Below are 25,176 nucleotides of genomic sequence, written 5' to 3'. Positions count from 1 at the left end.
GACTTTTTCATCAGAGGGCAATTTACCAGTATGTAAGAGTATGAAACTCTCAAAGTCCCTGGCAGTATGTTCAGAATGTGTGTTGCAGTGTTAGATGATCTAAAGCAGGAATAGTAGCCCTTATAGGTAGAATACACCACAAAAGCCTGGGGATGAAATTCTGGCTCCACTGTTGTCACTAGCAAAACCCCCACTGAGTTCAGTGGGGCCAGGATTTCATCCTTGAAGTCTGACAGTTTCCAGCTTCTTACCAGAAGCAAAATTCAGTGGCCAAGTTATTATGAACCCTGTGAAAGATGGAGTTTCATATGAAAATGCTGACAGGCTGTTAATTATAGTGACCTTTCCAGGCAGTGTTATAACTTAAGATGCATTATTCAAACAATGGAAAGCTGTAACAGTTCCATTCCTCTTCAGTGGATGAAAAATAAAAGAACAACATGTATATATAATACCCTGAAGAACATCTGTATATTTACTGTGTTACATTTTATGACACTAAGTGTGTGTCTAGACTACAGGTTTTATTCTAAAAAAGTGGCCTTTTTTTCAGAATAAACTTCCCCTGCATCTAGACTGCTGCCGCATTCTTTCGAAAGTAAATCGAAAGAATGTGGAATTTTTTTTACCACAGTAAACCTCATTCTACGAGGAATAATGCCTTTTTTTGAAAGTCCTTTTTCGAAAAAAGGCGCGATGTAATGCAAACTCTGCTTTTTCAAAAGAGAGCATCTAGACTCTCTTTCGAAAAAGCAACTCACTTTTTCGAAAAATCTGCTTGTATTCTAGTTGCTCTTTTTCGAAAGAAGTTTTTTCGAAAGTATCTTTCGACAAAGCCTCTTTCGAAAGAGGCTTGCAGTCTAGACATAACCCCTAAATTATTAAGAAGCAGTAATTTTGATATAGCACCATTAGCTTTTAGTACAAAATGGTGCACTAGTTTGGATGAAATATATCCAGACTGTTTCTTCAAACTGAACAGTCTGGCCCGTTTTTGACATTCAAGAGCATTTGTTTTAACTTAAAAAAAAAATAGCATGGCTTTGTTCCTCCAGGTTTTCTGTTGGGATTGAAAGCAGAATGACCATAGGAAGGGATACTTTCACAGTATGTTCTGTTCTACCAAAACCAGGAAAGAGTAGAAGTTTTGTGGAAAATGGATTTTTGCTGAATTTCCAAACCAAAGTAAACACAAAATCAAACTCAGGCATTTTAAAGTTCTGATTGCTTTTCTAGAGACCAGACAGCAAAAGTAATTTGTTTTCAAACAAATATATTTGGCAAAATGAACCTCAAAATCAAATGTTAGGATGATATTATTTTAAATGCTAAAACCTAAAGGTAAATCAGGTTGAATCTGCCAACTAGAAGCAAAATCCTAGGGCAGGCTTAATCACAGAGAACTGTGCTCTGGTACCCTTATTCTGAGTGGTATCATTGATTTTTATGGGACTACTCTGTTATTCATGTTTAATAGTATCTTAATCTGGAAAACTGTGTTCAATGCATTTGCAGAATTGTGTGTATGTTGTTGAAACATAAATCATATTGCTGATGTCCATAGGAAACAGCTCTTTTAAAATGAGCTTAAAGGGGAACTCTGCCTGGGAAGACTCAGAAGGGATTTTAAAAAGCTTGCCCCATTTGGTAATAGCTCCAAGTATTTTATTGAGTATAATTATTCCAATTTTGTCCAAGAAAATGGTCTGGACTGGTGGAATAGCGATACTTTCTTCAAGTACTTGTCCATACATATTTCCCAGACAATACACATGCTCCCCATCTATTAAAGTTCAGATTCTTTTGGCTGGAAGCATGCTTTGCGACCACCCTTGGGCCCCGAATGTTCTATAGCATATACAACCCAACCCCAGGCTTTCCTTAATTCATTCTCATTGTCTTTGGTTACAAGTTGAAACGTGCAATGTCCCAGTTTCTTTGCTTACTGTACAATTTATCCATTCATTTCTAAATAGATAGGTACTTAGCAGTTAGTCACAGTGTTAGTTTTAGATATATTGATAATGTTTCCTTTCTTCTCTAGAAGAAGAGAACTTGTTTGCCCTTTTGCCTAGGAATCTGCCTTAGAACTGGGACCATTGTTATAACTGAACTCAGGTCTCCAGGCTTTAAGAACTGCCCTTCATAAGACGTAGTAATGCCTCTTAATGATGGGCACACAGCCTGTTTAGTGTGTGTGGGTGAGGGGTATATAACCGAGGAAATATTTCAAAAAGAGATCCTAAAAGGCTAGGGAGTCTTACTGGAAGATGTTCCTTCTGAAGCGGGGAATCTTCAGAGTTCGGGCCTTGCAGTGGCTGTAACAGATTTTCCCAAACATTCATCTTCAAAAAGTGATCTTGCTGCCCTGTAAGCCCACTGGCTCTGTCCTGGGGCTTAGACCTGTGCACAGGTCAGTAAACAAACCCCTGAGGGTCCTCTTTAAGCCCAGGCCCTGAGTGTAGAGCGGGGCAAGCAAACAAATGCAATAGATCAATGGCGGGAGAGGGGGAGACTGCCACCTCTAGATTGGAGTGGCAGGGGGGACGCGGGCCCTCCCTACTCCACCGCATCCCAGTCCAGAGCCCTAACAGTGGCAGGAATGACTGCCACTGGGGTTAGTGTGTATCCAGTCCAAAACATGCTGGCTAAACTAAAACACAATGCTGGCTAAACTAAAACTTAATGAGGTCAGCCTGACTCTCATTGGCTTCCCCTGGACCACTTCCAAACTTCCCCTTGGAGCATACCTGGCTTCGCTGTCACATCAGGTTTTCAGGGTCTACCTAAGTTAATGGATACTCTTGATCTCACACCGAAGACAATACTGTAGCCAATTTCTCTAGTTAACTAACTAAAGATTTATTATCTAACAAAAAGAAGAGAGTTAATGAGAGGGTAAAGCAGGTAAAATACATTAACAGGTGTGTCAAAGCTGTTCCCCACTCTGGCACTCTGAGTGCAAAAGGTGAAGGCTCACAAAAGATCTTAAAAATACCTTGCCTCTATAGGCTTCTGCTTGAAAGTTCCCCAAAGTTACAGATTCCCTGGCCTTGGGAGGTAGGTGCCACCACCATGTCAAACAAACAAACAAACAAACAAACCCCTTTCTTCTTAAGCCCAGGAAGAAAGCACTTGGATTTCTTCCAGAGAGGTATCCCCAAACTCTTTTACCACAAGAGAGCCTAGAGAAAAGAGAAAACAAACTGTAATCTCTGATAGCTGACCTCTCAGTCTTAGGCATGCACACACAGAACTTCTGTTACCTTCTAGGACACAAGAATCAAATCATTTCCTTAAAAAGGGTAATTTTATTCAAGAAAATGAAAAGATATACTTAGTAAAGCATATTTGGATGCTAGATGTTTTAAAGCAACTGAGAAAAGAACAATTTAAAAACACTGAAAAATTCCATCCCTGGGATACATGGATTTAGCACAGAGAAGTTTAACTTAACAACAAAACAAAGAAAATAACCAGATCATGTCTAAATAGACATTTCATTCCCTATTTCCTTACAGATACATGCTTCAAGGTCCAGCCCATTTCTATGCCCAGTATTTTTTGTAGGCATGGTAGTTCTGCCTGGTTCAATTCATCTTGTTCCTGGCTTAAAACTCACTCTCACAAAAATAGCAAGCAATTTTATATCTTCCAATTCAAACCTCCCATTGGTTCTCTTGGCTCCCTGCCAACCCCCCCTTAGCTACCTGAGTTTAACCCTTTACTCACTGAATGCTTGTATGTTGAGAAAAGGCCAGCACTCCTCCTATCTATCACAAAGTGAGTCAGAGTATATAAGTCCAAACGATAGCAGAGGTGCAATAATTGCTAGTTTTCCATAAGTTTCTCTGGGCTCTCCAAAATGGCTTTGAGAATCTGTGTGCAATCACACAGAATTCCCCAAGTCAGAATTCATTGGTCCAGAGATACAAGGTCATTCCCAGGGTTCATTCTTATTTCATTTCAGTCACATGGCTGTTTCCTCCATCGCCTGTAGGCATATTGTCATTGTAAATCCTATGGCATTTGTAATTGTGAATGCTAATGGGAAACTCCAGAAAATCTGTGCTGGTGCTTCCCACTTCTGCCTGTTCAAGTGAAACAGAAGGAAAAAGCCGCTTAAAGAGAGACTGACCATATCTACTGAAGAAAAACTATTTACAGGTCAAAATGTTTGTTTCTAGCTTGTAAAGCTCATTTGTTCCTTTAATGCCTGTATGGCCTTGACAGAGGTACTAGTATTTATTAATAACTTGGGAATTGGTAATATGATTTGAGGATGTGTAAAACCTTAATTAGAATAAAGTTTAAAAGGGAGGGAGCAATCCTAGTATACATTGTAACTCTGCTGCTAAACCAGTTGAAAATGAGTTAGCTTCAAATTAGAAGTTTTAACGAAAGCTTGGCACCTAGGAATTTCCACTGCATTTAAGGATAATAGTCCTGAAAATAAAAACGGTTCTCAACCTACTATGGGATTTACAGCACCAATTTGGAATGTGGTCTACTGCCAAGGATCTGAGGTCTGTGTTTATTGCATCAGATGGTGAGGCCAATAGATTTTAGTAAAGGACTTGTAGCAGTTTTGTTTGTGTTTTTGATTGTATTAGCATACTACATTTGGTGTGCAGTTAAAACATGTTGAGCAGTGACTTTTCAGATACGATAACTGGAACATTAAGAGCAACGTTAAACAGAATTTTCTAACTGAATGCCATTAAATCTGAATTCTCAGAGGGGTAGTCATATTAGTTTGTAACTTTAAAAACAGTAAGTAGTCCTGTGGCATCTAAGAGTCTAACAAAAATATATATAGTATCATGAACTTTTGTGGGCAAACCTCACTTAATCAAATGCTTGCTTTATTAAACTTGACTAATTTTTCACAGTTTTTAGCCTTACCCAGAAGGCTAAAAACACCCCTAAATAGGAAAAAACCATCACTGTTAACAAAGATGAAACTTTCAAGAGAAAGTGGGGGTTTTGATGAAGGGGGTTTTGCCCATGAAAGCTCATGGTACTATATGTATTTTTGCTAGTTTCTAAAGTGCCACAGGACTACTCGTTGTTGTTAAATCTGAAGATATGTCCATACAGCATTATAGAGGTGCTTATTCTATCATTATTTTATCTGGGCATCTGATTGTTTCCAGCTGGAGTCTTACCAAGAAGCTCAATTTCCAGCTGGAACCTCACCAAGAGGATATTTAGTTGTTTCGGTGTGTATGCAGTTGTGACTTGGAAGGTGCATTAAGAGGAAGTTTGGTTTTCTGATGTGCCGAGCAATGAAAAGAGTGAATAAAAAATTCTGTGACATTCTGAATAGCCTAATGAAGACTGGAGTCTTTGGCTAGTATTCTCCTTTTTGAGCTAACTGAAAAATTGAGAGAGGTGCAATGAAACTGGCCTAAATAAAATCTGAAAACACACACACAAAAATGTCTGAGACAGATTGTTTATAATACTTCTTGAAGTGGCTTTAAGTAGAAACCAATATTTCTGGATTTGGATAATGGCTTTCTGACTTTTATTGTTCCTTTATATAAAGATTATGAAGAGAAGGGTGAAAAACATGAATTTAATTATTTCCACAAACAACTATGATGTGTTTTATTCTGTTTTTAATCCCATTTTCTCCCTCTGCTTTGTCTTCGATTCATAACTACACAGACTAATAATTAAGGAATTAGAGATGTAGTCTTATATGCTCGACCTCAAAACATGCTGTTATGAAGCATAAAATGATCAGGGAGGCAGTTTTAAGCACTGTACATATGCAAAACAAATTTATTTGATAGCATTGTCATTTATTTATATTTCTCTTGAAAAGTAAAACAAAATTTTCTTGTTACACAAAGATTTCAGGTCTGCAAGGAATAGCCAGGAAACCTCTATAGCAGTAGAATTTCTTAAACAAAGATCCATGTCAGAAAAATGTCAATATGCTATTTTAAAGCAGGAATGTAAAATGAATTGGTCAGATTCAGAAGTGGTGGCATAAGTCTCGGTATATATGTTGTGCCTCTTGAGTCACAATGAAATTCAATAAGAACCTAATTTTGATGTATAAAGAGATTTAGATTTCAATTGCTATCTAAATGGCATATTGGATGTATATAAGTACCCCAGCAAGACCACCAAAATGCTAAGATGAGGCCATGTGGTGATAGCAGACCAACAAAGGTCACTGTAAATAGCAAAAAATTCTGAAAATATATTCTGTGAAGCACACAACTAGCATTAATGGTTTTAATTGTAACAGTGTAAATCTATTTTCACTACTTTGTATGGTGCCCACTACTCTGGTATCTCAGTATCTCATATTCTTAGATAGGGCAATGCTGTTATCCCTATATTACAGATGAGTAGCATCTTTTGGGTTTTTTTTAATTTAATTTATGTAACTTTAACCGAACCAGGTGGAATTTATCAGTGTTTATTGCCACAGCAACAGAAAGAGCTGAAAATCAGTTGAAAAACTATTAATTTTTCTTAGTGAATATTGGGATTTATTTTGATGGATGGCATGGCAGATGGGAACATATTCAGTAGATTAATGCTTTGTTGAATGGAATTCAGTGTGGCTTTCTGCAAACTAAAATAGAGCTCAGAATAAGAATATATCTCTAATTCCCAAATAAAATTTTTCATTTGAATAAATGGTTTACAGTTATAAGCATACAGTTATTAGCATATAAATATACAGTTATTAGCCTATAAATATTTGCATTTAATAATTGGGCCAATTATTTAAAAATATTTCTAAATGCTGTCTTATGTGAAGTCCTTCCAAGTATTTTTATAAGGGCTGTGTAGCATTGGCTAACAACAGTCTTTGTAAAGAGTCTTTTCCAAGACCCATTCTTCTATAGTCTTGGGTGTAGTCGATTTTAAAAAATATTCTTTCCACATCAGCTGAGCCAGGTGGAACACTAAGGATATGAGAGGTAGCACTGATCAAAGTTGGAAAGTCCGTTCAATGGATTTTCCAGAATTCAGGCTGCTCCAGGGATGGAGCTGTCTCCCATATTAGGGAGGTGGGGTGGGTTCTGGAGTGGAGCTGAGCATTTGCCTGGGGAGCACAGGTTGATGAGTTCAAGTCCCACCCACCCTGAGGATGGCCAGACAGCCAACACAGGCTGCCCCAGGGATGGAGCTGGACCCCACATCAGGTGTCTGCGGAAGGCATTGCCATGTAGGGGAGGAATTTGCTCTCCAGTTTTGTACTTTCTTCATTAGAAGATGCAAAGGGAAGATTATACTAGCATACTATTTAAATGTATCAGCAGAGGCCACACTTTTATGATGAGGATCAAACAGCCTAATGTCTTTCCAGAATGATGATTCACTGTGGAAAGCTCCAACTTTACAAATACCAAATTTGCCAAAATTAGTGCAACAAAATAAAATTAAACAACAACAAGAAAATCACTAGGGTGGAGTGGTTGAAAACATCTGGCAATTCCTCAAAAATAAAAATAAATTATATTTCCACCCAGCCTTTCCTTAAGTGTGTTGGTCAGATTGATTGAATTTAGCTAAGATTTTGCAGCTGGACAGACATTTTGTATAAAGTCTTCCAAAGAATGATCAGCAAGGCCTAGTGACTGACTGAAAAGCAAGACAGTTGTGCACATTCATTTACTATGTCGTGTTGATCAACACTTTATTCACAAAACATTCCACAAATGTGGCATTGTTGGGTTCAGTCAGTCAATTTACCATGGGCAACCACATATGTGCGTCCAAACTCCTGAAATCATAGAAAAATTGAAATTGTTCCTCCTTTAAAATTAGATTTGTAGTATTCACATAGCATCTTCTTTGAGCCCGGAAGAAGAATCTCTGTTCACTGTACCTGATTATCCTAATTCTTGTAGAAATTTCTTCTTCCAGAAAATTGAGGGAGCTGCATGCTCTTTTTCTCTAAAGTACTAGGCCCACCTAGATGCTTATCCCCTGCTCCCTGTAATCCTCGTGACACTGCTTGAAGTCAGACTGAAGGTGTTTTTTCATTTAACTTGAACCAAGAAATAGGACAAAATAATGGGCAAGGCTAATCCACAGAATTGCATCTGGACTATTATAGAAGACATTAAGGAAAGAAATGAACAAATAAAGAAATTCCTAATTTATGCATGGATTTCTGAAACAGCAAACAGCTGTGAATGTAATGGGAAATTAAGATTAAGAAAGATACACTGAACATATCTTTGTCATCTAGATTCCTGTTGCCTGGTTATCATTCTCTGTTTGAACTGGTTGCCTGGGACATCAGCAGTCATCATGTATGCTAACAACTTAATGTTGTCATTTGTCTGATATTTGTTCCCCCTTCCTTGAACAACTGCAAACAAAATCTAATTGAGAGACTTCTGCATTAGGTAGGCTCAGTTCAATACTTGAGGTCATCAGACATGCTCAGAAGGAAACCACCGACAGCCTACATCAGGGACTCAGTGTTTCTGAGCTGTCTGTGCTATGCATCTTTTAGTGACAAGGCTGTGTTGACACAGCCATGTTGCTAAAAGTCAACATGTATATACGCTGTTTGTTGGCACTTTTGTCAATAAAATACTTCTACCCCCAACAAGGTGATTTTGTTTTGTTGGCACAAAGCAGTATTCACACTTTCAACAACTTGCCGCAGCAAAACTTTGTCATTCACGGGGGTCGGAGGGTTAAGCAAGTGCAATTGTACAAGTCCAAGTCTAGACATAGCCTGAGACTAGATAAAATGTTCAGCAGGGGGCAAAAGAAAAGCAGGATGTCTGCTGTCTTCCTGATTCAAAGAAAACACTCATCACTAGGGACAAAGATCTGTTGGTCACAGTAGATATTGGCATGAGTGACACTGCTTTGGAAGACATTTTGCAGGTCATTAAAAGCTTAAGGGATATCAGAAGGGAACTGAAGAACAGGAAAGTACAGGTGATCTTGGAGGTAGTTCGTAGTCCAGAAGCATAAGATACAAGAGGTAAACAATTGGCTGCATAAATGTTGTAGTATTAGTAAGGTTTGGTGTGATTTTTGTGGAACGCAGGGCTGCCTTCTCTGGTGCATGGAGAATGTATGGATTGTACTGCTTTGGTCTTAATGTTTGGTCTTAATGTACTGCTTTTAAAATCTCTAAATACACCCTACTTAAGAAAGACAAAGTGTGTGGAAGAGGTGTGGAGTACAAACTCCTAGCAATAGTTACAGATATACAGGAGGTCCCCAAATTATGAACGGTTTGTGTTCTAAAAGTTCATGTGTAAGTCAGTTATTTGGAACTTGGAACACATTTTCCCATAGAAACAATGTTATAAATGGTAATTAGGTTCTCAGGCTATTTAACTCATAATGTAGCTGAAATACTGTATTTTTGCAATGAAAAACAATAGACCACTTTTTTAATTTAACCTTGAATGCTGGTGCTTGAGGAAAGGCACATTCAACTAGAGGAGGATGAGGAGGTCGGTGAAGATTCTGAAGGGGACTTAGTTCTGGGCATCCCCCACCTGCTCTTTCTGGCACCCCACAGGCTCTGCACCAGCTCCAGCAGCCAGCACCATCCTCCAGTCACTTCCCCTGTGGTTTGCACTCAGCCCCCATTCACCAGGAGGCAGTGAGCAGTGTGAACATGGGCCAGAGGACTCAGGAGGAACAGGGGGCGGCAATGCAGGCGGTGCCTGGAGAGAAACTATGGCTCCCCTTCAAAATGGCACTTCTCTCCAGCCACTGGCTTCATGACTGCCTTCTGCTTCTCTGGAGTCCTCTAGCCAGCATTTGTATTGCTTGCTGCCACCTGCGCCTCTTCTGAGGCTGCAGATGAGCTTTGGTTTGTATATGCAGATGTTTGTAACTTGGAGAGTGCCTTTACTACAAGACCAGGATGTTAAAATTATGATGCACATTGTAGACGAAACAGATGCATTCACTAAATATTTCTGCTCTCTATTCAGAAAGGAGGATGTCTTCCTATCGGTAAGATTACATGTTTGGCTGATAAAGGTAACATTGTTGACTTTGTAGCCTTCTTCTGTAGGACATTTGATTTAGTCTAACATGACATTCTGATTCTAAAAAATTAGCACTGTATAAAATCTGCCTCCATAGTAAATGAGGTAAGAAGTAGTTAACTATTAGACCTGAAAAAGCAATTGTAAATGGGGAATCATTGTCTAATAGGCATGTTTCTAGTGGAGACTTGCAGGGATCTATTGTTGGTCCAACGCTATTCAATATCTGTATATATGATCTTGAAGTAAATATAAAATTATTGCTAGTAACATTTGCATGTGACACTAAATTGGTGGAGCAGTAAATAATCATTCATACTGATTGAGCTGGACTGCTTAGCAATGTGAACTCATTTGAACAACACACATTTCAACACAGTTGTAGGCACAGTCATACATCTAGAAACAAAGAATGTAGGTCAGTGGTCACCAACCAGTAGATTGGGATCTCTTGGTAGATCTTTGAGTCTCTGAAAGGTGATCCTGACTAGTTTGGCCAAGAGCCTGTCAAGGACCAGCACTTCATCTGCCCCCTCTCCCCACTGCTGTGCATCTCCCGCCCTTTGCCTTTGAGCTGTCCTCTCAGGAGCTTCCTGCTTTCTGTGCAGGGCTGAGGAGGGGTGCTCATGTCAAGATGCCCCCCTCCCACTCTGTATCCTAGCTCCACAGAGCAGAGAAGGGGATGGAGTTTACTGGCTGCTTTTGGGAGTGGTTCAGGGCCAGTGTAGGGTGAACCTGCCTTAGACCCACTGCACCATCACCCAGGATCCACCTGAGGTAATCAGTGCCCAGCTGGAGCCCACATCCTGAAATCCAACCCCAGTCATGAGCCCCCTCCTGAACCCCAAGCCCCTGCCTCAGCCCCGAGCACCACTGCAGCCAATTGCCCTCCCAGAGCCTGCACCTAGAACCCCCTTTGGTACCCCAACAGCCTGCCCCTAGGCTCAGTTTAGAGCCCCTCTCACACTCCAAATTCCTTAATCCAAGATCAGAGCCTGCACCCCAACCCTCTGCCCTAGCCTGGTAAAAGTGAGGGAGAACGGGGGGGAGAGAGGAGTGTGGACAGAGTGAGCAGGGGGGTAGGGCCTCGGAAAAGGGCACAAAGGAGGCAGGACAAAAGTATTTGGGTTTGAGGTAGATCTTGGATTGCACTTAAATTAAAAAAGTGATCTCATGCTTAAAAAGGTTGGAGACCACTGATGTAGATTATACAGAATGTGGGATTATATCTTGGAATGTAGCATGAATGAAAAGGATTTAATGTCATGGCAGATAACCAGTTGAGCACAAGCGCCCAATGCAGTCTTATACTTGTGAAGATTGAGTGCCTGACTCCTGTTCTTATCCAAGTTAGAATGTGTAATTGCCTCTTAAGACGTGGAATGTCTAGAAGGGATGGAAAGCTGGTATTCTTTCTGTATACCATCACTACTTAGTGAGACAGCTACTGGAACACGGTGTTCTGGTGTTCACATGTAAAAAAAGATGTTAAAAATTGGAATACATTCAGAAAAAGAGGTACAGGTTGAACCTCTCTTGTCTGGGACTCCCATGTCCAGCAATATCTTTGGTCCAGCAGGATCACAGATGTTGCTAGACCAAAGAGCCCAACTGCAAAGGTTGAGAGTGGCTGGGAGCAGAGTTGGTTTGGTTGGCAGCAGCCTGCAAGGACAGTGACCTGAGGGTAGAGAGCAGAGCTGGTGAGTGGGCTGGGGGCAACAGACCCAGGCAGATGGGCAGGAGGTCAGTTCTCCAGGTTCTCTCAGGGCAGCTGCCAGGAGGGGAGCCCCAGGAGAGCCCGGATGCCCTACCTCCCCTGGTCCGGCAAATTCCCTTGTTCGGAACCACTCCGGTCCTGAGGGTGCCAGATAAGGGAGATTCAACCTGTATAAGGGTTATTTGAGATCTGGAAAACATACAGGAATATTCTTAAGAAGCTTAATCTATTTAATTTATTCAAGAGACAGTTAAGAGTTCAACTTGATCGTGGTCAACAATTACCTCTGGTGGAAAGATTTATGATAGTAGACAGCTCTTTAACCTAGTGGAAAATGACATAATGAAATCCAGTGATTAGATGCTGAGGCTAGACAAATTTAAACCAGAAATAAGGCACAGAATTTTAACTGTGAGGGTAATTAATGATTGGATCAATTTATTTAGGGACATGGTTTTTCAATCTCTTAGCAGTCTTTAAGTGACGTTTAGCTGCCTTTTATAAATATATGCCAAAGGTCAAGCAAACAGTGGTCTTAATGCAGAAATTACTGTGTGACATTCTTTGTCCTGTGTTTATGCTGGAGGTCAGATTAGGTGAGCCTAACAATCCTTTCTGGCCTTAAAATCTATGAGTCTGTAAGATCTCATTTCAGAACTAGTGAAATGTTTGTCTGGAGAAGAATATATTATGGCAGCACTGCTCGAGTCACATTTCAAAGGCAGAACTGAATACATACTTCACATTCATCCAGCACAGACATTAATCACTGACAGGATGTCCTTTGAAATAAAGTGCTGCAGGCAATGTCATCTTTCTCATTTACTTTCCCCTTCCATTCCCATATGCAGCCCTATTATATGATGAATAATAACATAGTATGCCACACTTTTCTGTTGTTCTTTTATACACCTCAGTTGCCACAATGATGGACACTGCATAAGAATCAGAAAAGAATAGACTAGAAATTGAAGTATTCAAAAATGATTTGCAAAACTAAACTCATGTATAAACGACAGACAGGGAATTACTACTCCAGAAACAGAAATGTGGTCACCTTTAGCCCTGGTCTACACTAGAGAGTTATTTTTAAATAACTCCCCTTATTTCTAAATAACAAATGGAGCTTCCACACTATCGAGTGTGTTATTTCAAAATAACAGGCTTGTTATTTCGAAATAACTCCTGCTTTCCACAAGGAATAATACTTATTTGGAAATAGTTATTTTGAAATAGCAGTAGTGTAGATGCTCCACTAACTGCTATTTCAAAATAATTACTCCCCAGAGTCATTCAAAGTAATTACTTCCCAGTCTTCCTGGGGCTGTAAGTCAAGGTAGCACATCCATATTAAGGGCATATCTATACATCAGGACAAAAGTCAAATTAAGCTATGCAACTTGAGCTACATCAATTGCATAACTTAAATCAAAATAGCTTATTTCGGCTTTTGGTGCTATCTCCACAGCAGGAAATTGAAGGAAGAACACTTCCCTTACTCATAAAATGAGGGTTAGAGGAGTTGGAGTAAGAGGTCTTCCAGCATGCCATTATTCTGAAATAATGGCTTTCAGTGTAGACATGCTCTTTTTGTTATTTCGGAATAACATCAGTGTAGACATACGCTTTGGGAGCCTGCTTGGACTAATTTTGAGGCTTCCCTGTAGTGTGGACATGCTATTTACAAATAGCTATTTTGGGAGTTATTACTTCTAAATAAGTTATTTAGAAATAATTTCCTAGTGTAGACATGCCCTTAGAGTGAACTGCAGCAACTGTTTAAAGAATTCTGATTGGTTCTATGCAGCAGTTTTTAGTAGAGGAAGTGAAGAATTCTTGATTTTGTATGATGCTTTAGGGATGATTTAGGGAGACATAATGTTCCAAATCCTCAGCTGGTGTAAATTAGTGTAGCTCAGTTGAAAATAGGGGAACCAGGCCAATGTACACCAGCTGAGTACCTGGCTAGTGTTCTTACCCAAGTTAGAAGGTATGGTCCCTTTTCACTGTTTTATCATGGAGAGAGCGAATTAGGGAAGTGCTTTTTAGTCTTTCACAGAACACAAGAACTAAGGATTACTCAATGAAATGAATAGGCAACAGGTTTTAAACAAACAAAAGAAATAACTGGGTTCAAGCAAGAATTAGGTGAATTCATGGAATATAGGTTCAGATGTGGCGGTTAGCCAAGATGGTCAGAGATGCAACCTCCATGCACTGAGTGTGCATACAGGAATGTCTACTCTTCAATTAAATGCCTGCATCAGCAGACTCAGACTCTCAGGGCTCGGGATGCAGGCTGTTGAATTGTGGTGTGGATGTTCAGGCTTAGGTTGGGGAGAGAGAGAGAGAGAGAGAGAGAGAGAAAGTGTGTGTGTGTGTGTGTGTGTGTGTGTGTGTGTGTGTGTGTGTGTGTGTGTGTGTGTGTGTGTGTTTGTAATGAGGAAATAATCTGGATGAAAGCAATTCTGAATAACTTCAGAAGTACACTGCGTCCCCCTAATTTATAGCACACAATTAGCATGTCCGATAAATCTTGCTACTCCAATGAAAGAATCAAGGTGCTGGAAGGAACCTCTCTTCAGATCTTCTTGTGTTATGGGGGGGGGGGGACTATACCTATCATCCGCTGATCTATTGTCATAACTAGGCTTTTCTGAATATCTGGTTCTAAAAGAAGCAATTATCATGCATGTGTCAACTCATGCCAAATATGTACCTCATATTCAGCATTCTTTCTTGCAGGTCTGTGTTGATTAATTTTCATCCACCTGCCCACCAAATCTGAACTGAAATAATTACAAGGTTTAAACAGACTGGATAAGTATTTAACACATACAAGGGTTAAAACATGAAAGGGATCATTCAAGGTGAAGTGGCCCATTAATATTCCCATAGTGGGGGGATAAAAGCAGCTGGAGTGACTTGTTAGCGGGTTGCCAATTGCCGTAATAGGCCATAAATCCAGTGTTTCTATTCAGTCTATGATTTTTAGTGTCTAGGAAAGTTCTGACTTTAAGCTCCTAGGTTTGTCTTTTGAAAACGTTGTTCAAGTTTCCTTTGAAGATGAGGACTGACAAGTCAGATGTAGAGTGTTCAGTTTGTAAAAAGTGTTCTCCCAAAGGTGACAGCGTATTTTTGTCTTTCTTTCCTGTATAAGTTCATTCATTCATTACTTGGGAAAAATGAATCATCAGTAAAGAGATCCTTGAGAGAAGTGGTCCATAGCCTATGCAAGCAATGTTGGATGTTTGCAGGCCTTGCTGGTTGGGAAACATGAACTGCATGCCTCAAGATGGTCTGCTGAAGGCTGTTCTGTATGGCCAGCTTAAGAACTACTTGCAATGCAGAGGAGAGTCAAAGCTTCAGTACAGTGACAAGGTCAAGCAAGGCCTCAAGAAACTCAGCATTTCCATTGATAACTGGGAAAATCATGTTCACAACTGCTCAGATGGAGAAGTGAGATAAAGATTGGTGCATTCACCATCGATAGCCATCAGAGAGCCCAGGCTGAGATGAGTAGACCTGAACCCACAGTGAGAATGTTTGCTGCTCCCTGATCGGGCTCTTTTTCCATACCATTACTAAGCACCCCTGACTAACTGAATTTGTAGTATCTCCTTTCACATGTCAAGATGTCAGTCAGCCAGTGATCATTCAAGAGCACAGTAATCATCTGGTTTCACCCACATAATTTCTATTGAGACATTTGATGAATTGGTTGACGTACACCACATGTTGTGATAAGTATGTGTAGGATGCACGGATCTTGGAAGTTGTGTTGTGGGGGTGCAATGGCATTTGGAACAATTTTTATAGTGGGAGTGCTGAAATGAACAAAACTATAAACCCTATATATGATGGAAACTGTGAGGGTTTGGGGTGCGATCACCCCCTCTTGGGTCTGTGGACCCCTTTGTCCTCCCTTTGTTCCTTGTTGTCCCCGGGCCCCCCAATCTGGGGCCCGGGCCCGCGGGTGCGATCACCCCCTCCCGGCTGGGAGGGGGGGGTCAGCGAACCCTGCAAATGATCACCCACCCTGCGGGGTGGGGCATACGCCCCCAGTTTAAGTCCTCCCCAGCACGGGGTCTTGGTTTGCGCTCTTCCTTTAAGTGTGGCCGTTGGGTGCTGGACGCTCCTCTTGTGGAGGGAGGGGGACCCGGTCCCACCCTCTCTCCGGGTCGCAGCCCGGGGCCCTGCGTGCCGGGGCCGCTAACGCCCCGGCACGGTGGATGGGGGGGGGGAGCCTGCCCCGGGCTCCTTCCTCCCTCTCACCGTCTCCTGCGGACCATCCCCGACGCCCCTGGACCTACCCTGACTCGGCGGTCCGCGGCGTCCGGTGTCCAGGTGGCGTCTCGGGCGGGTTGTCCGGTCCCGGCGCGCTCCTGGCTGTCCCGTTCCCTCCTGGCTCGGCGCGGCGGGGTCCGCCCGCCGTCCGAAGAGGGGCTGATCGCTCGCCAGGGGCAGTGGCTGTCCCGGAGGCCCCGGGACCAGCGCCGGGCCAGTAGCCGGGCTGAGCGGCGCTCGCGCTCCGTCCTGCAGCGGGGGTTGCTCCTCCGCTGCCGCAAGGAGCCTGCACCCTGTCTCTTTGGCGGCGGGCCCTTTTGAACTGGCCCGCCGCGCCGGCCGCTGCCCGGGGCCCCGCCTCTTCCGGGCGCATCCCGGCGTGCGGCCCCGTCAAGCGGCCACGTTCCTCTGCCCCGCCCCCACTGTGCGGGGCCTCGGAGGTCCAGCCGTCTGCCCGCTGCCGGCGCAGGCGCGGGGAGCGCCCCAGCCCGCCGTCCCCTACGGCTCGCGTTAGGGGCGTTCCAGGGGGTCCGGGCCTGGCCGTCAGCCCCCTGCCGGCGAGGGCTCCGGTCGCCCCGCCCCCGGGCCAGTGACAGCCCGTCACAGAAACCACTTCACATCAGGGAATGCAACAATACACCCAGCAGCACTAGTTCCATCACCACTGGGGGAGAACAGGTTGATCATAGTAGCAGTACAGATATGCCTGCAGAACCTGCCAGAACAATAGATGCAAAACCAGTCATACCATAATGCTGATTGAGTTTACCTCATTTCAAAGGACACTTGAGTTGCAATGTTAGCTACATTTCACACAGATTTGATATCCCTTCGCTTGTATGGTTGAAAATCATTTGCTTTAGAAATAATCATGAAACTGAAGTGTTTACACTAATGGTATGAATCACCATTGTAAGTGTATGTGTGTATTGTGCCCCTCATTTGGGTCTTATCACACTTTGTGAACCTTAATTAATTGAGAAATGTGCCTTTGAATATTTCCAGACACCTTCAGTTTTTCAGTCCTTATCTTGCTGCTTTTCTTCCTGTGAGTGCTTGGATTGCTATTTTCTTGTTCTGCTACTTGTTATCATTCTATTTCTGTGCTGTCTGCACATGCAGGAATAATGTGAACTGTACTCCTGGTTCTGTCTCCTCTGAGATTTTGGCTTACATAATATAAATGTACATAGAAACCACACACTGGTATACATTTATAAAAGTTATGTTAATAGAACATTGATTCTTTTTCTTAAATATTTTGTTCAAAATTTGAACGGATTCTAAATTACATTTGAGCATGTTGTCTCATCCCTAATTGTATAGACATCTAATGTTTGGATTCAGAAATATCCAGCGAGTTGTGACTTGGACACTTGGTAGCATCCATGATCTATATTAGTACTAATGACAATTTAAATATACCTAAGTTTAATGAGGTAATTTATTTATTAAATGTAAATCTACTCTAAAAAAGTAACTTTCTCATAAAATGTTGTTATGGGCTCCTCTGTTTGTCAGTGATTTCCAGAGCAAATGTACTCATTTTACAGATAATTTTTTCTCCAACTGCAAGCAGTGTAATCTCTCCCTAGAATCTGAAAGTCAAGCTGGACTCTTAGGGTATGTCTAAACTGCACGGCTATTTTGGAATACCAGAGGTATCCCGAAATAGGTACACCATGTTATTTCAAAATAACCATCCGTTATTTCAAAATATTTTTCAAAATAACGGGTGCACTATTTTGGCATCCCGGTAACTCTCACTCCACAAGGGTTGGAGATGTTTCAAAATAGCACATTATTTCAAAATTTAGTCCTATGCAGATGTGCCAAATTTAAAAATAGCCTATTTCAAAATTCAATTGCAATAAGATACACAGTTTGTGTAACGCAAATTGCATATCTTATTTTGAATTTAGGGTGATGTGTAGTAGCACCCTTAGGGCATCACTAAACTACAAAGATTTTTCGAAAGAGGATATGCAAATTCCATAGGAATTTGCATATCTTCTTCCAAACGCATTTTCGAAAGAGGATCTTTTGAAAGTGAAAGTAGTTTGGATAAGGCTTTTTGAGGAAAAAAACTGTTTTCGAAAAAATCACTCTTCCTAAAAAAGGAGGTTTACGCAGTTTTTTGAAAAAGGGTTTTTTCCAAAAAAAAAAAAAAACTAGTTCAGATTACTTTCACTTTTGAAAGATCCTCCAGAATTTGCATATCCTCTTTCAAAAAATCTTTGTAGTTTAGATGTGCCCTTACTGACAAACACATGAATCTTCAATGAATCTGCAGTTTTAACTTAATTACAAATCCTTTGATAGAATCCAGAATACACTCTTGAAGCTGTAGTATCTGCCTGTCCTATGCTTTCAGCAATAAAAGTAGCAAAAACATAGTCAATAAAGTCACCAGAATATAGTCTGATTGCTCATAGATAGCAGGTTTTTTTGAGTAAAGTGTTGTTTTAATACACTGTGTTTTCAGAGTAGAACCATACTTTTTCACTGTGTAACCTTAAGACAAAATTTGACTTAGGACAATTTTTTCAAAAGTGTATAAGTGACTTAAGCTTCTAAGTCCCATTTTCATGAGACCTATTGACTTTTAATTAGACTAAGGTTCCTGTGTCACTTAGGGGCTTTTGAAATTTCCCCCCTAATCCTAGTAATGTAGTACGCAGGCCAATTTTTAGGAGATTTGATAGAGTAATTTATTTATTTGTTTGTTTGTTTGTTTGTTTAAATTTTTTTATCTTGCCTCTCTATTTAAAATATTTGAGGCAGCTTATAATTTTTTAAAAAAGCACAATAAATAAATGTATATAAAGTAAAATACAAGACTCCAATGGCGGGGGACATAAAACTTGCTAAAACACCTCAAGAGGAGGGACACACACACACGCATACCAAAACACCAATAAAAGCCCGGGTAAAAAGGGTGCCCTTGTCCTCGCGCCAAACCAATGTCAGCCCTGGTGCCAGGCAAATATCCTGGGGAAGAGAATTCCATAGCCTATGGGTGAAGGCTGAGAAGGCCCTGCTCTACATGGATGTCAACCTTATCTTCTTAAGTGGAGGAACATGGAGAGCCTCCCCAGCCGACTTCAGTCCCTGGGCAAGTTCATATATAATGCCCCAGTTCCATCCCTTTTAGGGCTTTATAAGTCATAACCAAGACCTTGAATTGTGCCCGGAAACATACCAGAAGCCAGTGCAGCTGCTGGAGCACTGGCATAATGTGCTCCGTACATCGAGTATTAGTTAAAACTTGAACAGCTGCATTCTGGATCTGTTGAAGCTTCCAAAGACTCTTCAAAAGCTTGTACTTGTGCATCCAGATCAGATCTGATGCACATTAAAGGAGGAGGGGGAAGAGCTTGCATTTAGAGATGCAAAATGGGTTTTTTGGGCAAAATGGAAGCGGCTTAATCATTTTGGTCACCCTCCGCTGGACCCTCTCCAATGCTTCCTTTCTATAGTAGGGGGCCCAAAGCTGGATGCAGTACTCCAGATGTGGCCTCACCAGAGCCAAATAAAGGGGAATAATCACTTCTCTAGACCTGCTGGTAATGCTCCTCCTAATGCAACCTACTATTCCATTCACCTTCTTGGCTACAAGGACACATTGTTGACTCATATCCAGCTTCTCATCCACTGTAATCCCCAAGTCCTTTTCTGCCGAACTGCTACTTAGCCATTCCGTCCCCAGCCTGTAACAATGCTTGGGATTCTTCCGGCCCAAGTGCAGGACTCTGCACTTGTTCTTGTTGAACCTCATCAGATTTCTTTTGGCCCAATCCTCTAATCTGTGTAGGTCACTCTGGATCCTATCCCTGCCCTCCAATGTATCTACCTCTCCCCTACCTTAGTGTCATCTGCAAACTTGCTGAGGGTACAATCCATCCCCTCATCAAGGTCAGTCATTAATAAAGATGTTGAACAAAACCGGCCCTAGAACAGATCCTTGGGGCAATCCACTAGAAACTGACCGCCAACCTGACATCGAGCCGTTGATCACTACCTGTTGGGCCCAATGGTCTAGCCAGCTTTCTGTCCATCTTACAGTCCATTTATCCAGTCCATATTTCCTTAACTTGCTGGCAAGAATATTGTGGGAGACTGTATCAAAAGCTTTGCTAAAGTCAAGGTATAACATATCCACAGAGCCAGTTTTCTCATCGTAGAAACTAATCAGATTGGTCAGACATGACTTGCTCTTGGTGAATCTGTGTTGACTATTCCTGATCACTTTCCCCTCTTCCAAGTGCATCAAAATGGATTCCTTGAGGATCCCCTCCATGATTTTTCCAGGGACTAGGGTAAGACTGAGTGGTCTGTAGTTCCCTGGATTGTCCTTCTTCCCATCTTTAAAGATGGGGACTACATTTGCTTTTCTCCAGTCATTTGGGATCTCTCCCAATCTCCATGAGTTTTCAAAGATAACTCTATCTTTGTCTACACTGGTAACTGGTATAAGGCCACCAAACTCAATTTATACAGAATGCACTAAAGAGGACAGCTTGTAATATCTTTTGCTGTCTTCCAATCTGGATTGGATTCAAACCAGTGAGCAATGTCTCCAGATCCTGTTTCTAATCCCAGTGCCAGCGAGTTGTGTTAATGTATGCCAGTTGAGTGGAAATGCTATTTAAAATGCAAGTTTAGTAATATGCGTAAAATTAACTTTCTTATGAGAATTAACCAGATCTTAATCAAACATGACTCATGGATATAGACTCCTAATCTCGCTTCAGCTCTGTACATTCTTCTTCCAGCCCTGTATAAAACTTCTTTCAGCTGCTAGCTCAAACTTGGCAGCTTTATAGTAAATAGTGTTGCATTTTTAGTCATTGTTTGTGAAACTTTAAGGATTACATGATGTGGGAGGTGAGAGGGTGGGAAGGAGGAGTGCACACACATGGAAAATAATTTTCTTGTTGACATGTGGAAATGCCTGCAGAAGCTCAGACCAAGCAATGCTTTTTCATCTAAATTGCACAAAATTTAGCCTCTCTGGGGAATTTTGAAAACTAATCTCTAATTCTTTTAAGATCATTCACATGCTGGCATGAAATTCTCCATCACTGGCTTGTCATTTCCTTCAATGATGTAATGCAAAACTGGAAAACAGCTCTCTTGGGGGCATGTTTACACAGCAAGGATAAAGTGAAATTAAGATACAGAACTTCAGCTACGTCAGTTGCATAGCTGAAATCAAAATAGCTTAATTCGACTTTTGGCGCTGTCTACACATCAGGAAGTCGCAGGAAGAGCACTCTTCTTTCAAACTCCCTTACTCCTCATGAAATGAGGGTGACTATGAGCCACAGTAAGAAGTCCTCCAGCTTGACATTATTTTGAAATAAAGGCTTGTAGTGTAGAAGCACTATGTTATTTTGGAATAACATCAGTAGCACATTCTGTGTAGATGTACCCTAGAATGGCAGCCTCAGTGTATAAGGGTATGTCTACACTTGCCCCCTACTTCGAAGTAGGGAGGCAAATAAAGCATACCGAAGTTGCAAATCAAGCCCATGATTTAAATATCCCGCGCTTGATTTGCATGTTTCCGGCCGGTCGCCATTTTAGAAATTCACTAGCCCAGAGTAACTGCCCGCGTCTACACACGACAGTGAAACAGGAGTCCGATTTAAAGCCCTAACTCGAATTAGTTGGTATTCCTCCTGCAATGAGGTTTACCAGCTAATTCGAATTAGGGGCTTTAAATTGGACTCTCGTTTCACTGCCACGTGTAGACATGGGTAGTTACTCCGGGCTAGTGAATTTCTAAAATGGCGACCAGACAGGAACATGCAAATCAAACACGGGATATTTAAATCATGGGCTTGATTTGCAACTTCGGTATGCTTCATTTGCTTCCCTACTTCAAAGTAGGGGGCAAGTGTAGACATACCCTAAGATACTTTTTCAGTCCTGCTTTCGTGAGAAACCATTCTACTGCATAAGTAAACACTAGTGTTGATTGAAAGAAACTATTGGAATGTCAAAATCTTTTTAATCTCAAAAGCTGTACGACTTTTGTCAATGAAAGTAGAAGAGGTTTGTAGAAAGAGTTTCAATTTTTTAAAACTGATTAGTCCTTCAAGTTCAATTATATCCTGAAAAAATATTCTAAAACTGTATTATGGGGTTTTCTATTTATTACCTTTGAATAATTCAATATCAAGTACAGTCAGTTTGAATTTTTTTTTAGCTGCTGTCCTTGAAAGTGAAACTGAATTCTTTCTGGTTCATGCATCATCACTGGTAATAAGGATTCTTCAGTTAGAATCTATTGTGCTCAATGGTTAACTTAATTCTGTTTCCAACTCCAGGACCTGAGTTGGTTCTGCATAGCTGACAAGGATAAATTTAAAATAAAAGCATATGGTATTATTGTTCTATGTCATATGGCTCCATACTGTTATCAAGTGCGTTATCAGAGCACCTAGGGACTCTAGTCATGGCACCCAAAGGACAGGATCCCATTATACTAGGCACTTTAGAAGCACAGAATGAAAAGATGCTCCCTGCGCCACAGAGCTTATAATGTAATGGTAAAGCAAGAAATAACAGATGGCTACAGATGGAGAACAGTGAGACATACTGGTGAACACCATGGGCAGTGGTAAGTATTGTGTATATCAAGAAACATTATGAGGTCCCTGTCCTGAGGATTTTACAATTTATATTCAACATATTACAACATGGGAGGGTTAAGAAGATATTCAGGTTTTATTATCACTCGAGTTTTATGCCTAAGAAGTGGATGTTAGTGGGGAACAAATACAACAGAAAGCTCTTTAATGCGTATCTTTGAAAGCATCTTTTTTTTTTTTTTTATAAAAAGCTTGTTCCTTTTTCAATATTCTTTCACACAAGGGCAATCCTTTTATGGCACTTAATACCAGTGAAAATTAGTTCATGTGCAAAACATATTGTTCATATGTATGTTATAATTAAAGATTAGTGCTTTCCTTTGTCATTTGTTACAGCTTTTTCATTTACTGACCACATTTAGTATTTCACATCCATACCACCCACCTGTTTGGTTTTCTGCATGGTTTATGCATACGATTTGGTTTTTCAGTTACGTGTGTAGTAACTGATTTGCATCAAACTTGAAAAAGCCAACTGGGGAAAAAATCCAGTAAAATCCAAATAAAAATGAAAATTTCAGACTACCTTGGATTAATTAAACCTGTATGTTAAGATGTTTTTAAAATGAATTCTGGATCTTTAGAGTGCATCTACACAGCACCTGAAATTCGAAATATGATACAAAATTTCTACTATGCAAATTGCCAAATTTCTAAATACAGTGTTATTTTGAGCCATCCCTTACTCCTCGTACAATGAAGTTTACAGGGATGGCGAAATAGTGGACTTGTTCAAAAGACGCTGGTATCCTGAAATAACCTTTGGTAACCTGAAATAACTTTTCTGTGTAGACATACCCCTAGATACCAGAATACCTTAAATGCTGTTTAAATTAATTTCATTCATGTAACTGCCCATCTAAGGAAACTTCACTTACTTAAAAAGACTCTATTGAAACCATATGTTCTTTGTTTTTTAACTACAGCTCACCACAGCCACCTTGGATGGGAAACTCCAGTTGTTTCTACCTTGATGCTTGCCAGCCTGTGGAACATTGGTCCAGTTGTTTTGAAAATAACAGCTTGCTCAGAGAAAGGAATTTGGTAACTGAGCAAACTGCAAAATCTTGCTGTTTTAAATAGCAATTCACATGATTTTCACCTTCTGAAAGTTCATCAAACTGTGCTTAAAACTTTACTCATCTATAGTAATAAGGACAAAATACAGAGTGATATAACTGTACTCATTTAGCTGTCAATCCAGCAAAGATTAAGGATTGACATCAGTGGGGCTAGACACATATTTAAAGTTAGGCATATGCGATAGTGCTTTGCTGGATTGGGGTCTGCTATCTGTAGATTGTGGACACAGTTAAAATAGGAAATGATCCAGTTTTAAAATTAGAATGCTGCCTATAACTAAAGATTTGAAATGATCCAAAAGAAAAAAAAGAGTTCCTCATCCTTCTTGAAATGACATCACAAGTCATGTTGGACTCTTGTTGATATCTGTGTAACTATGTATTTATGGAAATAACCTGGGTATATCAGGATTTGGTACTAATTACTCAGACAATCCATTTTATTGCATTCTATTACCAATTGTACTGCATTCTGTTAAGCTGTTAGCAATGGGGAAAAGACTTTTATGTTAAAAAACTTTGATTTTACAAAGCTAACTTTATACTTTCATTTGGTAATTGCTTATATTTACTTTTATTGTCATAGAAAGGGTGTGCCCCATTTCTGTAAATAGAAAATTTTAAAAGTGTTACCATAAAAAAATTAATTTGGGGAAAAAGCTGTTGTTATTTTTTTTTACCATTTCTAGCTACCTTTCCTTAATCTTTGAGAATTCTGATGTTGGATATTGTTTTGAATTATAAACTGGTATTCTAATTATTCATATCTCTGCTTAAAAATGGGGAACATCTAAGACTGTGGGCCTGTGTTTATCTGAGTTGTGTGATGCTGAGAAAGCTACACCCTTTTATAACTGTGATGCCAAACAAACCAAACTTATCAGGACAAAGGATCATTAAGTCTTATAGAACTCTTTTACTCTTGTCATCTCACCTGTCTTTAACTGGCCAATTACATACTGCTGACATTGCTTCTCAATCCTTTTCCTGCCTTTTCACTAAGGACCATAAAAGAAAACACCTGGGCTACGTCTAGACTGGCATGATTTTCTGGAAATGCTTTTAATGGAAAAGTTTTCAGTTAAAAGCATTTTCGGAAAAGAGCGTCTAGATTGGCACAGATGCTTTTCCGCAAAAGCACTTTTTGCGGAAAAGTGTCTGTGCCAATCTAGACGTGCTTTTCCACAAAAAAGCCCTGATCGCCATTTTCGCCATCGGGGCTTTTTTGCGGGAAAACAAATCTGGCCTGTCTACACTGGCCCTTTTGCGCAAAAGTTTTGCGCAAAAGGACTTTTGCCTGAATGGGAGCAGCATAGTATTTCCACAAGAACACTTACAATCTTACGTGAGATCGTCAGTGCTTTTGCGGAAATTCAAACGGCCAGTGTAGACAGCTGGCAAGTTTTTCCGGAAAAGTGGCTGAT

General features: G+C 40.6%; 1 protein-coding gene across 8 annotated transcripts in view; it reads left to right on the top strand.

Annotated features, from left to right (window-relative positions):
• WDR27 (WD repeat domain 27) overlaps positions 1 to 23,765 on the top strand; it is a 212,773-nt gene extending 189,008 nt beyond the window's left edge. For all 8 annotated transcript variants that reach the window (XM_075924675.2, XM_075924672.2, XM_075924676.2 and 5 more), the window contains one exon: positions 23,597 to 23,765. In XM_075924675.2, the coding sequence (XP_075780790.2) occupies positions 23,597 to 23,644 (48 nt within the window). In that variant the 3' untranslated portion in view covers positions 23,645 to 23,765. The remainder of the gene's footprint in view (positions 1 to 23,596) is intronic.
• The last annotated feature ends 1,411 nt before the right edge of the window (positions 23,766 to 25,176 follow it).

Source organism: Pelodiscus sinensis, chromosome 3 (genome assembly GCF_052426305.1).
Source record: "Pelodiscus sinensis isolate ZL-2025 chromosome 3, ASM5242630v1, whole genome shotgun sequence".
NCBI lineage: Eukaryota > Metazoa > Chordata > Testudines > Trionychidae > Pelodiscus > Pelodiscus sinensis.
Note: the sequence above shows the minus strand (reverse complement) of the source record. Positions and strands in the feature narration are given on the sequence as shown.